This window comes from Haliotis rufescens, unplaced genomic scaffold (genome assembly GCF_023055435.1).
Source record: "Haliotis rufescens isolate VD_foot unplaced genomic scaffold, xgHalRufe1.0.p SCAF_20, whole genome shotgun sequence".
NCBI lineage: Eukaryota > Metazoa > Mollusca > Gastropoda > Lepetellida > Haliotidae > Haliotis > Haliotis rufescens.
The window spans coordinates 7820751-7834179 of record NW_025963891.1 but is presented as its reverse complement, the minus strand read 5'-3'; the positions used below and the strand labels follow the sequence as shown (position 1 = coordinate 7834179).

The 13429-nt window shown below is 39.1% G+C and overlaps 2 protein-coding genes across 2 annotated transcripts in view; one reads left to right on the top strand and one right to left on the bottom strand.

The window, feature by feature from the left end:
* The first annotated feature begins 110 nt into the window (after nucleotides 1-110).
* Nucleotides 111-11363, top strand: LOC124129490 (dynein regulatory complex subunit 3-like). Its single transcript, XM_046492992.2, has 11 exons — nucleotides 111-214; nucleotides 748-921; nucleotides 2413-2529; nucleotides 2757-2926; nucleotides 3589-3735; nucleotides 4990-5109; nucleotides 6464-6576; nucleotides 7207-7381; nucleotides 7708-7839; nucleotides 8823-9017; nucleotides 10530-11363. Exons 2-11 carry the CDS (start codon nucleotides 762-764, stop codon nucleotides 10776-10778), a joined length of 1578 nt encoding a protein of 525 aa, XP_046348948.1. The 5' UTR covers nucleotides 111-214; nucleotides 748-761; the 3' UTR covers nucleotides 10779-11363.
* Nucleotides 11364-11763: 400 nt separating this feature from the next.
* Nucleotides 11764-13429, bottom strand: part of LOC124129382 (ATP synthase mitochondrial F1 complex assembly factor 2-like) — a 30077-nt gene continuing 28411 nt past the window's right edge. The window contains exons 7-8 of the mRNA XM_046492929.2: nucleotides 12620-12735; nucleotides 11764-12371 (exon numbers count right to left, since the gene is read on the bottom strand). Of these exons, the coding sequence (XP_046348885.1) occupies nucleotides 12231-12371; nucleotides 12620-12735 (257 nt within the window). The 3' untranslated portion in view covers nucleotides 11764-12230. The remainder of the gene's footprint in view (nucleotides 12372-12619; nucleotides 12736-13429) is intronic.

Here is a 13429-nt window from a genome sequence, read left to right as displayed (position 1 = left end):
CAAAACTATTATTATCATGTAGATGCTTCGTACATTGAATGACAAATAATGTTGATTAATATATCATGTGGCAATAAATAACACCTTTTGAGCATGTCCAATATAAACACGGAAGTGGCCGTTGTTATGCCAACAGGACGCCATTAGGGCTCTAAATTTGAAGCAAAGAAAATGTTCCCGTGGAATTGACTAATGTTCATGTAATCTGGTTTATGTAAGTGAAGCATATGTTTTACATATTGAACTGATGCAACTTGTTGTTAAATGGCGTTAAATGTTACAGTGAATGACATTCGTCATGATTGTTCAGTGAGTTTGCTAGGGAGAAAATGTCATTAGACTAGAGCTTTTTCATGATGTTATCAATTTTTGATATGGTGACTTCACACTTCCATATCTTTCAATCTTTTCCAAATTTGACAAAAATCTTTGCGACATTTTGTACGACAATCAGTCAATGTCCTAAAAAATGAACCGATCTGAAACACTGATTGTTTGGAGTCTTCACTGTTGATTATGCTATCCAATATTCGTTCAGATGGATCTACCAAGAAAATGACAAATAGGCTATAAACAAATTAATCTGAAATATTTTTCAGCTAATACCAGAAAATGTATTTTGCCCATGATTAGATACAAACAACCACTATTCAGTTATTGTTGTTGTGATATTGCCACAATATTCAAGTATCTTGCCCTTTCATGATTTTGTGAGAAAACTTTAAGTGTTTTTAATTTATTTTTCAGAAATAATACCAAAGATGAGTCGCCTATATGACACGGTTGAGCCCTCAGTTATTGATGAGGAAATGCTCCAGAGATCGGTGGAGGAACAGGGGCCAAAAGAAGAAGCAGGAAAACTTGCAAAGGCTGAGGGGATAGATTTCGCTGATGTCACATCACTCAGACTGGATTTTAAAAGTACACTTTAGACTTAGTTTTAGTTTTTGTGATGGATTCTCTGAAAAATGAGGGGCGGTCGGGTAGCCTAGTGGTTAAAGCGTTCGCTCGTCACGCCGAAGACCCGGGTTCGATTCCCGACATGGGTACAATGTGTGAAGCCCATTTCTGGTGTCCCCCGCCGTGAAATTGCTGGAATATTGCAAAAAGCGGCGTAAAACCATACTCACTCACTCACTCTGAAAAATGAGCCTGTTTTTGAGTTGCATCTGATGGTATCTACAATCTGAGACCATAAGTATTTCCACACAGTGTTATGTCAACAGCTCGTCAAGTTACTTCGGTGTACTACATGGATATATTCGGCACCAAGTTGATAAATGCTGGCAAGTAGATGGAGTAACTGTCCTGACAAATGCAAATAATTTTCATTGCTTTCTGAATAGAACAAGTCAAATATATATAGCTTCTATTATCAAAGGTCTATGATTAAATATGTGAGCTATGATAGTTTTACCTCTAAGATAACTTTGTGAAACATGGCCCTGGTTCTTAGTGGGCATTTACAAGTTGGTAGTTCATAGAGACAAAATATTTGCATGGATTTCAACTACTGTATTCTTTACGAACAAAGCTCAGTGTCTACTTTTCGACTTTACAATATACAAAAATACTCACTGAAAAAAACAGGAATGCAAAAAAAACAACCTTCATGCGTCCTCTTACACGGACCCCCTTATTGTGGAGACCAATGCTAACACTGATAATGGAATGTCTAAATTTGCCATAACTGCCAAAATCCATCACAAATTAGAGAGCTACCGTGGAGCCAAGTCCTTAAGATATATTAGACTGCAGATTTGTTAGGAGTCATGGCAGATTCTCAGATATATGTCATACTTCCTGCTCTATGGCAGACCCACAAAAGAGGGGGTTTATGTTTGTTTTTGTTATACCCCCGACCTTTTAGTTATACCAAGGCTCCGTCCGTCCGTCCATCTGAAAACTTTGTCCACACAATTTCTCTTAAACTATTCAGTGGATTCATCTCAAACTTAGTACATATAATCTGTGTCATATGGAGGGGTGCAGTCAAAAGAAAAAATTTGTTTTTATTAATTTTCCATTTTTTTATGAATTTTTCAAACCCTAACCCTATCCATTATTTAATTTGAAACTACTGATACACTAGGCGGGTTGGGGGTATTAGTGAGCCATGTTCACTTTTGCCCTTGTTTTATTATGTATTAAGTAAACATATTTAAAAAATTGTTAGTTTGAATTTAAAATGATGTACCATGAATTTACCAATGATATTATTACAGTGTGATGGAATACATACATCACTTAAGTGATGTTTAATCCATATGTCTGGATGCCGGATTGTCATTTGTTTGATGCAGATAGGAAAATGTGTGGGCAAAGCCGACAGATAATGCTGCTCTGTTTTGTGCTTACTTTCAATTAATATGCTAAATTACTAGGCCTGATTTTTTTAAATGTCCTTTTCAGATATTTTGAAAATCGACAACCTTTGGGAGTTCACTAACCTTGTGAAACTACAACTAGACAATAACATTATTGAAAAAATAGAAGGATTAGATATGCTCGTCAATTTGGTCTGGCTTGGTAAGTAGTTTTAGATTTCCTCAAACACACATATTGGTATTTATCGTCATTTACACATGATATGTTTGCGGGTTGAATACAAACATTATTACCATTTCATTCTTAAATATTCTTCTTTTCATATCAAATTTGAAAAAAATTGTCCTCACTTCTGGAATAAAAATGAAACAATTCTCTTGCGGTTGTATCCAAAGACTCTAAAACATGTACACTAACCATGTTTTCAGATTTATCATTCAACAACATAGAAGTTGTAGAAGGCCTGGGTCAGCTGACTAAACTGGAGGATATTACTTTGTACAACAACAGAATATCTCGCCTGGAGAACATGGACACGCTGGTTAATTTACAGGTGCTCAGCGTCGGCAACAACGACCTCAATCAACTGGAGCTAGATGTAAGAGCAGCTGTTCGTCAAGAGTCTGCTCAATAGTAGACTCCTCAGGGAGTTGAGAAACTCTTGACTTCAGACATGTTTACTGTTCGGGGAATGTTAGAGTGTCTTAATGCTAATGGTTACTGCCATTTTGTTGGTCGTAAAACTTTGTTGTGGTGTCCTTCACCATGATATAACTATCATATTCTGACTTGGGTAGCTTAATCAGGTAGAACAAGAGATGACTAGTACAGAATGCTAATATTTATTTACATGAACATCACATTTTTAAGTAGGTAACAAATATATACAACAATGGGGAGCATACATAGACTTTCGGGGAGTGAGCATGTTCCTAGGAAGTCAAGAACAAATCTGTAGACACTTCTTCCAGATCGATATTTGAACTAAGTTACATGTGTACATGATATGCCATTTGTTTGGGTAATTTGACCAATCACAACATGGTTATGTTGTGCAGACCAGCCATTTGGCTTAATACGGTGTAACTACAGTTATAAAAGGATGGTGTAGGATATTTTTGGTATTTGAAGCTTACTTCTTTGTTGTTAATATGTTGATAGAACAGAAATCCTGTTATTCTAGGCCAGAATTCTTTTTTCCATCTCTCTTTTAAGTTGAAAATTTAAACTGTTTGATTATAGATTTACAACTTTTTCCAGTTAACATATCTAAGGAAGTTCAAGAAACTGAAGACGCTAAATCTGAATGGAAATCCTTTCTGTGAGGAAGAACTGTGTAAGATGAAGGTCATCGCCTTCCTCCCTCATCTCGAGTTCCTGGACTACAGACTCATCGATGAGCAGTCGGTGAGACATAGGCACTTGTTGTTGTCAACTCAAATATATTTCTCTACTTACCAACCTTTTATGTTTTTAGGTTAATTTTCACATTTCATTTAACTGTATCTTTCAAACTCTTACACCATCATTTTGATCATGTCTATAAGCTTGTTGACATTGCAGGGTGGGATAGGTGCCCAGTACTAGGGCTGGGACGGGTACTTGAGTCGGGTGGGTCCTCAGTAGGACCTGGGTACCCACCAGACTACCCGGACCCGTGGTTAGTCACGTGATAATTTTTTTAATGACAAAAATTCACTGTTACTCCATGGTTACACTACAAGTCACTAATGTTTCCATTCCTTTCTAACTATGCACAGATTCCTTCCATCTTCTATGTCTTTGAATTAAGATAAAGCTTCAGTCAACTTCAGTGTATGCATGACCAAATCAAATCAATACATGTTTCTAACTACATGCCAGGGCTCCAGCAAAACAATTCCAGACATCAGACATTTTGTCCCAAAATCTTGAGACCTACAGCTGGTAAGGGTCAGGTAATGGGGGTTGGGGACCTGGGTAGTAAATTTGGACTTATCCAAGCCCTATCTAGTACCTCTACTTGTTGTAAGATCTGACTGAAAGAGGGCACTGGCTGGTTACTTAATGTGGCTGTTAGTTGTTTACCATTGTACATCAACAGTGTCGACCATTGCTCATGCTGTCACACCCTGGCATGTCTGGTTCACACTGTTGTACAATGGAAAACAGTCTAATAGCCACATAATGTAACAAGTCTGTGCCTGTGTCATTTGTAGCAGAATGCAGCAGAGATACTAGGGCTGGGACGAGTCCACATTTACTACCAGAGTACCCAACCCCCTATTACCTGACCCTACCCGGGTACCCACTGTAGGTCTCAAGAGCTCGAACAAAATGTCCAATTGAGAAATGTTTGAAAGGAGCTCTGACAAAAAGTATTTCAGATGCACTATAAAACGATCTGGTCACGTATACATTGAAGTTGACTGAAGCGTTATCTTTATTCAAACAGTTGAAAGTCAGAAGCCATGCATGCATTGTCAGAAAGAAATGCCAATGTAAGCGACTTGTAGTGTTCCAGATACTTTTCATCATTAAACAATATATCATGACTAACCACGGGTCTGGGTAGTCCTGTGGGTACCCAGATCCTACTCAGTACCCACCCGGCCTGAGTACCCAAGTTACCCATCCCAGCCCTAAGAGATGCAACTCTAATTTTGTGCCTGTCATTTGTAGCGGAATGCAGCGTATGAGCGATTCCAAATGGGTATTGAAGAACGTCTGGACAATGAGAGGAAGGCTCAAGCCAAACAGGAGGAAGAGGAGAGAAGATCCAAAGAGCTGGAACTTCACAAGGTACGCTAGCCATTCTTTTCATGTGTGATTATGTTCAAGGTATATCATTGCTGTGTAAAAGACAGGTGATTAGGTGGCCACAATGGTGGCTGAATATGGTTGTTCTGATGGGAAGCCTAATGGGACCCACCTGCACAAAGCACCTGTGAAGATCCAGGGTAGAATAGGTTTTTAGCAACCCATGCTTACCTACACAGGCGACTATGCTTGTCGTAAGAGGTGACTAACGGGATTGGGTGGTCAGACTGGCTGACTTGGTTGATGCATGTCTTCATATCCAAATTGCCTTGATCAACGCACATCATGTAAATCACTAGATTGTCTGGTACAGACTCGATTATTTACAGACCGCTGTCATATAGCTGGAATATTCTTGAGTGAGCTGTTAAACAAACCTGCACAAAGCAATGTTATTGACTGTTGTAAATAAGAGACCTACAATAGTTGTAGCCTTGAGATCAGTTTGTACAAGTGGGCCCAGTGAAGACACCGTCTCTGATGAGTCTGTATGAGTGGCCTTGTCAGGAAGAAAGAAAGATCAAGAATGATTCCCTGTATGTGACATTGTTGATATTTCTGGAATATTTCTAAAAGCAGCATAAATGCACTCTCTCAGTTGTGGTGTAGCTACCAGTGTGACACTCAATGCTGATCATGTGAATTGTGTCACAATCAAGCACAAGCTGCGGATGAGAGAATACTTCACAGTCGATCAATGGTTTTCCCAATGCAAGAAACCTGTATGTTTGACACTGTAAATGATTAATTTCCCAATTACATATGTCCTTGGGGCTGCAAATAATTGAACGCGTCTTTATTGATTATTTTCACAATATTGTCATTAAGGCTGTCAATATAAAAAACTCTTTTGAGTGAGTGAGTGAATATTGTTTTATGCCGGTTTTAGCAATATTTCAGCAATATCAAGGCAGGGGACACCAGAAATGGGCTGAAATATCTTTTGAAATAAACAACATAGGTAGACATGATAACATATAACACAGGACTTAGATGCCACCGGCAGCACACAATACTTCTGTTTGTGTTCAAGACATCCTAGACGTTCCTCCCACATTAAGCTGACACGCTGTGATATAACTGGAATTCAGTTCAAATCTGCGTTAACCCAAACTCACTCACTCAAGATGCCCTTTGATCCTTTGGACAATGATGAACACAAAGGGACCCCAATATTTGGTTCCCAAGCAAAGAAAAGTTATGCAGACAAGGGGCCATTTGTTATTACATGTCTTATGATAAAGTGTTCTTCCCAGAGATCCGAATTCTCAAAGTTTGTTGTATTGGTGAATGTCTTTCCTAGTTTTCTGTGGTACTCATGTTACTGTTGTTGCAGGGTGGCTACGTGGAGCTGATGAATGGCCCCAGTCTGTTTGACAGCATGTATGATGAAGATGCAGAGGGCAAGAAACTCAACGAGATGCCAGGAGTGGATGAACTGCTCATTGTATATCCTTTTGGGCTTTTTTGGGGGGCTTATGAATGGTTTTCAGTGAAAATTTCAGTTTCACATTACGTTAATTTTAATGCTAGGGGATGTATACATGGACATTGTTGACCTGAATAGCCTGGTCAGTAGCAATGGTACATCCTACATCCCCTGTCACAAGATACTCTTGGTGTAGATTTTGTCTCGATTTATCTCCTCTTGAGAAACTAAAATATAAGGCTTTACATTAATTCATATCATTTGTGACAGAATCTTGAGGAAAGTAAAGTAGAGATTTAAAGTCGTACCAGTTACTATTCACAGCATTATGAAATATCCACCACGCAGATCAATCAACCATCAAACATGTACATGACGTGGAGGACATCTATTTTGACAAACCGTTGGCAACCATTCGGAAATATTTGCACTTGGTGGAGGGATAGAAAGGTATCCTGATGGCCAGTAGAATTTCATGCTATTTAGCGGGGTGTCTGGGAAATACTTCTGTTGTTGGTACCGATTATTTTGCTTGTATAAAGATAACACAAGTTTTGAAATGTTCTACTGAAGAGACTGGTGTCCAGTAGTCTCTCTGCAGATTGTCCTGGCAGTGATGCACAAGGGAGATATTTTCCTTAACACGTTACTTTCAAAGAGAACTTTGTGAGGATCTGCCACCAGATATTTGACTATGGTCTCCAAGAACACTCGAAACGCCAGGACGAAGTGACTCAGTTCTGGGAGTGTGTGGAGGAAGCAAAGTCTGAGAACAAAGCCATGGGAATGAGGACCATTGAAGACTTCATTGCCGACAAGAAGAGGGTAGGTGATACCATGCTGTACTTGCTCAAGACTTTGAACCAGCTTAATAATAGTACATGATGTTACTCATCAATGTGTTACAGATGGCACTGATGGATTATTTTGGCTGAAGTTACATTGGATGAAAGTTTATAAATCTCCTCATCCTTGTTGAATGATGAAGATGGTCAAGCCAATGAAACTTGGCCATCAAGTCAGTTTATCCAACTTAGACTAGATTGACCATTTGAAAAAGAAACATTCACAAACTTCCATGAAATGGCTATACTGTAGCCCTAGTAGTACAGCTTACAAGGCCTATATTTGCCTGTCTTTCCATGTTCCAGCTGTTCCAGGAGGTAGCGCAAATCACTGACCCCAAGATCCTGGACACCAAGCTGGCCGACTACCAGACCCGGACATCAGACCTGTGGGATCAGCTCATGGGTCTGGAGCTGCAGCTCGTGGATCAGCTCGAGGTGAGTTACCTTTTATGGACAGTCATCAGATACCCTCAGAGCTGAATGGTTGGCACAGGGTTTTTATATGTATGAAAATATATGCATTTGGGTGGAAAAGTGTTTGAAATCCTCCAACTTGTGACCAACCCTTTTCTTAAGTCCTTGTACTATTTTTTCAAAGAATATTACTTACTGTTATACCACTTATAAAACCATGAGTCTTAGATTAATAATATTAATAGGCTATTTTATTGCACATATTTCCACACCACTTAGGTGCATGCTCAAAGCACTGTTATTACCGCGATCACTGGATCATTGTGCACTCGAATCATTCTCAGCTCCCTGGGGAGTATACAACCCAAGCTGACTGTTTGATGCTAGTAGATTAACAACCACATTGCCAGCTCATCCTACCAGGTACCCATTCACTGCTGGGTGAACACTGTTATTACCCCGATCACTGGATCATTGTGCACTCAAGAATCATTCTCAGCTCCCTGGGGAGTATACAACCCAAGCTGACTGTTTGATGCTAGAAGATTAACAACCACATTGCCAGCTCATCCTACCAGGTACCCATTCACTGCTGGGTGAACAGAGGCACATTTCGAACAAAGTGTAGCATGTGCTCCAGTGTGAGGCAGGACGGAAGCCCTAGAAACTCTCAGGAGTCAAACTGTGGAAACGCGGTCACCCATCCAAGGACTCTCTGCGGCTGACGTTGCTTAACTTTACCTGATTTGTAACCTGTGCGCTGTGCAATATAGACTTCGATCATTAACTGAACTGAATAGAACAGATTGTTGGCCAATTGTTTTTCAATCGATGTAAGTCCGTCAAAAAGTGCATCCCAATCCACAATAAAGAAGTTCACGTTCATTAAACTTGGTTCTTACATCATTTCCTAACTGGTATTGTTCCATTTATGACAAAAAGACATTTATTTGCCTAATTTTTTAGCTGATTTCAGAATATTAACGATGATCTTTTCATTTCAGGATGTCATCAAGGACTTTGAACGCAATATGCAGGATATGGTGTCTAACTTCACTGAGCAAGTTCAAGGTTTTCTGACTCAGTGTCGTGACCTTGAAAACCAACACCACGAGAGGATGATGGAGATTGCCATAGTGACCTTGGAGAAGGTCATCAAGAATGAGCTGGATGAAGAAATCTCAGAGGATCTTAGAATGGTGAGCAGACAAGACACTTATTGATATGTCCCGATCATCAGTATCAACCCAGTACTTGGACAGTGATCGAGTGAGTTGGGTTTACAGCACTTTGATCAGCATTGCAGTTACATCTCAGCGTGTCAGCTTAATGTGGGAGGAACATTGGTGCAGGTCTTAGACATTTACCATTTTGGTTAAACCCACAAGCACAGGTATGGTGCTGACAAACCTAGAAACATAATCGGGGAGAACTGGGATTTAAACCCATGATCATTGGTTTCTGGTGTGACCAAGGGACACAACTCTGCACAGTACTTGTACAGGATAGAGTTGATGTCGCATCTATGTATTCAGGGTTAGAAACTGGTGCTAATCCCGTAGTCCTTGCCAAACTGCCCAGTAGTTAAGGTATCATGAGGACTAGTAGAAATTTGCCATTTTTTAGGGGTTTTGCTATTTGTTATTATTATAAGGACTAGTGGACTAATGATGTTCGTTTCTACCACTTAGTCTGTATAAGTATAAAAGTGGTGACAATGAACTAATGGAGTGACATGGGAAAGATGGTTGTTAGTTGTCTTACAATAAATGGTAACTCCAGTCAGAGTGTCAGGAATAAATAAGAATTCATTGTGCAAGACCTGACATTATTCAAGTTAGTTTCCTAACAATGTTCATGAACTACATGAACTGGGACTACATTTGGCATCAACACTTGGTAAGGTTTCATATATTATGTGTACCCAGCAGGATATATAAGGGTGACTAAACTGGAATCTGTGGGGCAACCCTTGCCAGTTGCAAGAGGTGATTTAATGAAGGTCCGTCAGGCTCAGTGACTTGGCTGATGGCGGGTCATGGTACCCCAACTGCATGGATCATTGCTCATAACAGAACTACAGCTAAGCAGTGTATTTGTGTAAAATACCGCCCCCCCCCCCAAAAAAAAAAAACCACAACATATTCAAAACCCAATAAATTATAATTAACTTGCATACAGAAACACATGCATTGAATGAAAAAATCAAGTCTTAAACAGCTTGCGTAAATACCCAATGGAGCCTTTTTCAGCATGCATACAAAGGAGCTAATTTCCGAAACAAAATTTCGAGCTATTTTACTTTCCGAGTCAAGCCTATATATTTAGAACAGATATATACATCAAAAACATCATTTCATTTTTTTAAATCTTAAAATGTTCACTAATTTTGGGATAAACGCATAAGAGTGATTAATAGATGAGTGAAAAACTATTGTTACCCAATGAAAAATCAAATAACCCAAATAGAATAGAAACCCTAGAGTAAAAACTCAATTGCTCAAAAACTTATCTGGAGCTCCGTCATAACATGAATCATGGATTGTCTGGTCAAGAATTTTGTTTATTTCCAGCATGCCGTCATATGGCTGAAGTGCTGCAAGTGGCAATAAAGCATGCATGCACACACAGAATTCCACTTACTATTTAGATTTTCACAACTGAAACAATTCAAGGTACCATACATAACTTCAAACCTTTTTCAATTTCAGCTGTTTGTAGACAAGGATACCATCAACAATGCTGTCACCTCATCACACGATGTCCATCTGCTGAAGATCGACAACAAGGAGGACGACATGGTAACCAGAATCAACCAATGGCTGAAGGCGATGATCGAAACTATCCATGAAGAGGAGGAGATTAAGCGTAATCGTATGCGAGTGGCTGAAATCAACCACCTGATTGACAACATGCGGGAGGAGGTGGACAACCTGGATCTCCTTCAGCCCCAGTACTGAGAGGAATGGACATGATAGTGATGTGATACTGACAGGGGTATATACAGGGGCTGGTATATTAGTGGTGTGATACCTACGTGACATTTACATCTGTAACACGCTACAGGACATGTTCTTACAGACATTGTTACGGGTTTGGTTCAACTGTTACCCGTTTGACTGTGTACTAAATCATAATAAGAAAACCATTTTGTTTCTGAAGGACATTGAATTAAGGAGTTAGATGGATAATAAGACTAAGAATCATGCAGTTATATTTTCTTCACCAAAGATTAAGATAGCTGAGGTACAAACTGTGAAAAGTTGCATACCACTAACTAATTTCTGAAATTTGGAAATTTTCTTTAAACATATTTATGTTAGATTTTTCTGTTTCAAGTCATGCTTTATTGAGTTCATCCAGACGGAACAGATATATACTATGTACATATGTTCATATTAAAGAAAGGCTTTATTGTTGCTTTAATAAACATGTAGAAATCTACAAGCATTGACTCATTGTAATTATATGATTAATATTATAAATATGTCCCATCAAAATCAATTTGTATATTGAACTGTCAAATAAATCATTCATTCTTTTCATTTCATTTATTTTCATTCTTTTTCTTCTCATCATGCTCATATTGTTTTTTATACTAAGCCTTGTTTATAATTTTGTTTGTTATATAATGCCACACTCAGCAATATTCCAGTGATATGACAGCAGTATGCAAATAATCAAGACCATTCAGTGATTGACATCACGAGCATCGATCTACACAGTTGGGATATGATGACATGCATCAACCAAGTCAGTGGGCCGGCCTGACCACTTGATCCCGTTTGTCACCTCTTACGACAAGAATGGGATGCTTAAGACCAATTCTAACCCAGATCTTCACAGGTTGTCATGATCAACAATGGAAACTAGGTGACGAGTTCAAAAGTTATAACTTCAACACAAAGATCTGTGGCAGTATACAAGACAAACAAACCAATGAAATAAATGGGTTTACTGCATTTATTCAGGATCTAGTCACATGCAGCCTGCATGGTAACATTTCTTAATATAAAATACATAGTTTCCAATTACTATGGCTTTTACAGTAAAGGTGGATCAGCAAATATTTTTTTGTACCCACACTTTCTTGGGGACATCCAGGTACAATACAAGTAATAATTTCATCTTGAATATCCAGAAATTGTCAGGATGAGCACAGAAATTGTGCAAATATCCTTGGGTCATTGGAACCATGTTACTTATGTGTTTTTGTTCAAGTCAGAGGCTGAAATGCTGTACACACATGAAACTGTGACTCCTCGTCTTCAGCAACAATCAAACAATAATTATAATAAAGGATCCATTTCCGTCTGATACGTTTTTCAAAGTATTCACTGTAACGGATGCACTGAGGGGAGTCCGCATGAACATGGAGATATCACAAACACATCTATGTGTCACCACAAGCACTATCTGACAATGGCCGCCTTCTGTTTGATGGTGGAATTCTCACAACACCAGTGTACAAATAGAGTTGCTGCTGCCATTCGGGTACGCATTTCTAAAATGTCCATGTCATGGTACCATTCCACATTGCCCCAGCGCTGGGTCTGAAACAGAAATATATGTATGTTTCAAAGTTTTTGTTTATTAATTCATGATGTTGGCAGACATTTAGCATTGCTTGTGAATGAAAGTAAAGATGAATACACTATTGCGGCGCCTTAGACAACAGGGTTACCCGTGCCCCCTATCATAATACAAGGAAGATATCGAACTGAACTGAAGACACTGGGCCTACCAATAGGGTACCCCATCCCTGATTCTGGGTTAAGATAGTAAAGATGTCTGCTACAACCTGATACTGTTGCTCCAGTCGGGCCAGATCTACAGCTCTCTCCACAGTGATGAACCGGTCCACCAGCGCCATGGTGATCAACAGAGACTTGATGGAGTCCACAGCATAGTAGTACCCTGCAACACCAATTGGACACAGTGTTACATGGTCACAAAAACTGGAATACTGATTGATTTATTTGTTATTTTCTTGTTTCAAACCACACAGCTACATCATAGCAGCCTGTAAATAACCAAGACAAACCAGTGATCGACATTATGAGAAACGTCCCACGCAACCAGGGCACGATGACATGGAGTCAACCAAGTCACCGAGTCAGACCGACAAGTCGGGTTTACACCTTTCAAACCTGGAATCGCCACAGGTGAATGTCAATAGCATAGCTTTGAAGCTCTATACAAGGTTTGGACATTTCATTAAATACTTATTACATGTGTCCCTAAGTTTATCAACATGGTATTACTTAGGACACACAAAAACCATTTGTTTCTCATTTCTTGATCATGGAAAATCTCCTTTCTCGGTTTTTATTTGTTTGTCAAAGTGATCAAGAAAAGGCTATTGAAGACATACAGATTTTACCATTATAATCCAACCCAATCTCAACTACCAACATGCAGACAACAAAGATGGAGAGAATCTCAGGACCATCCAAAAACACAACTTCACAGGAACGTCTGCTTAACTATTTGTTAAAAATATGGAGAAAATACTTTTTATGTTTACTAAATCAAAACGACACAGCCCTTACAGATAGTGTCAAGAGGAATTCTTGAAGAAATAACATACAATGAGGACTCCCCAGCCTGC

Bases quoted from the DNA above. Each gene is read 5' to 3' on its own strand.
- LOC124129490 (XM_046492992.2), top strand. From the start codon at position 762: ATGAGTCGCCTATATGACACGGTTGAGCCCTCAGTTATTGATGAGGAA. The intron at 3,736-4,989 runs GTGAGACATAGG...TGTCATTTGTAG, and splicing joins GACTCATCGATGAGCAGTCG to CGGAATGCAGCGTATGAGCG. The intron at 7,382-7,707 runs GTAGGTGATACC...TCCATGTTCCAG, and splicing joins TCATTGCCGACAAGAAGAGG to CTGTTCCAGGAGGTAGCGCA.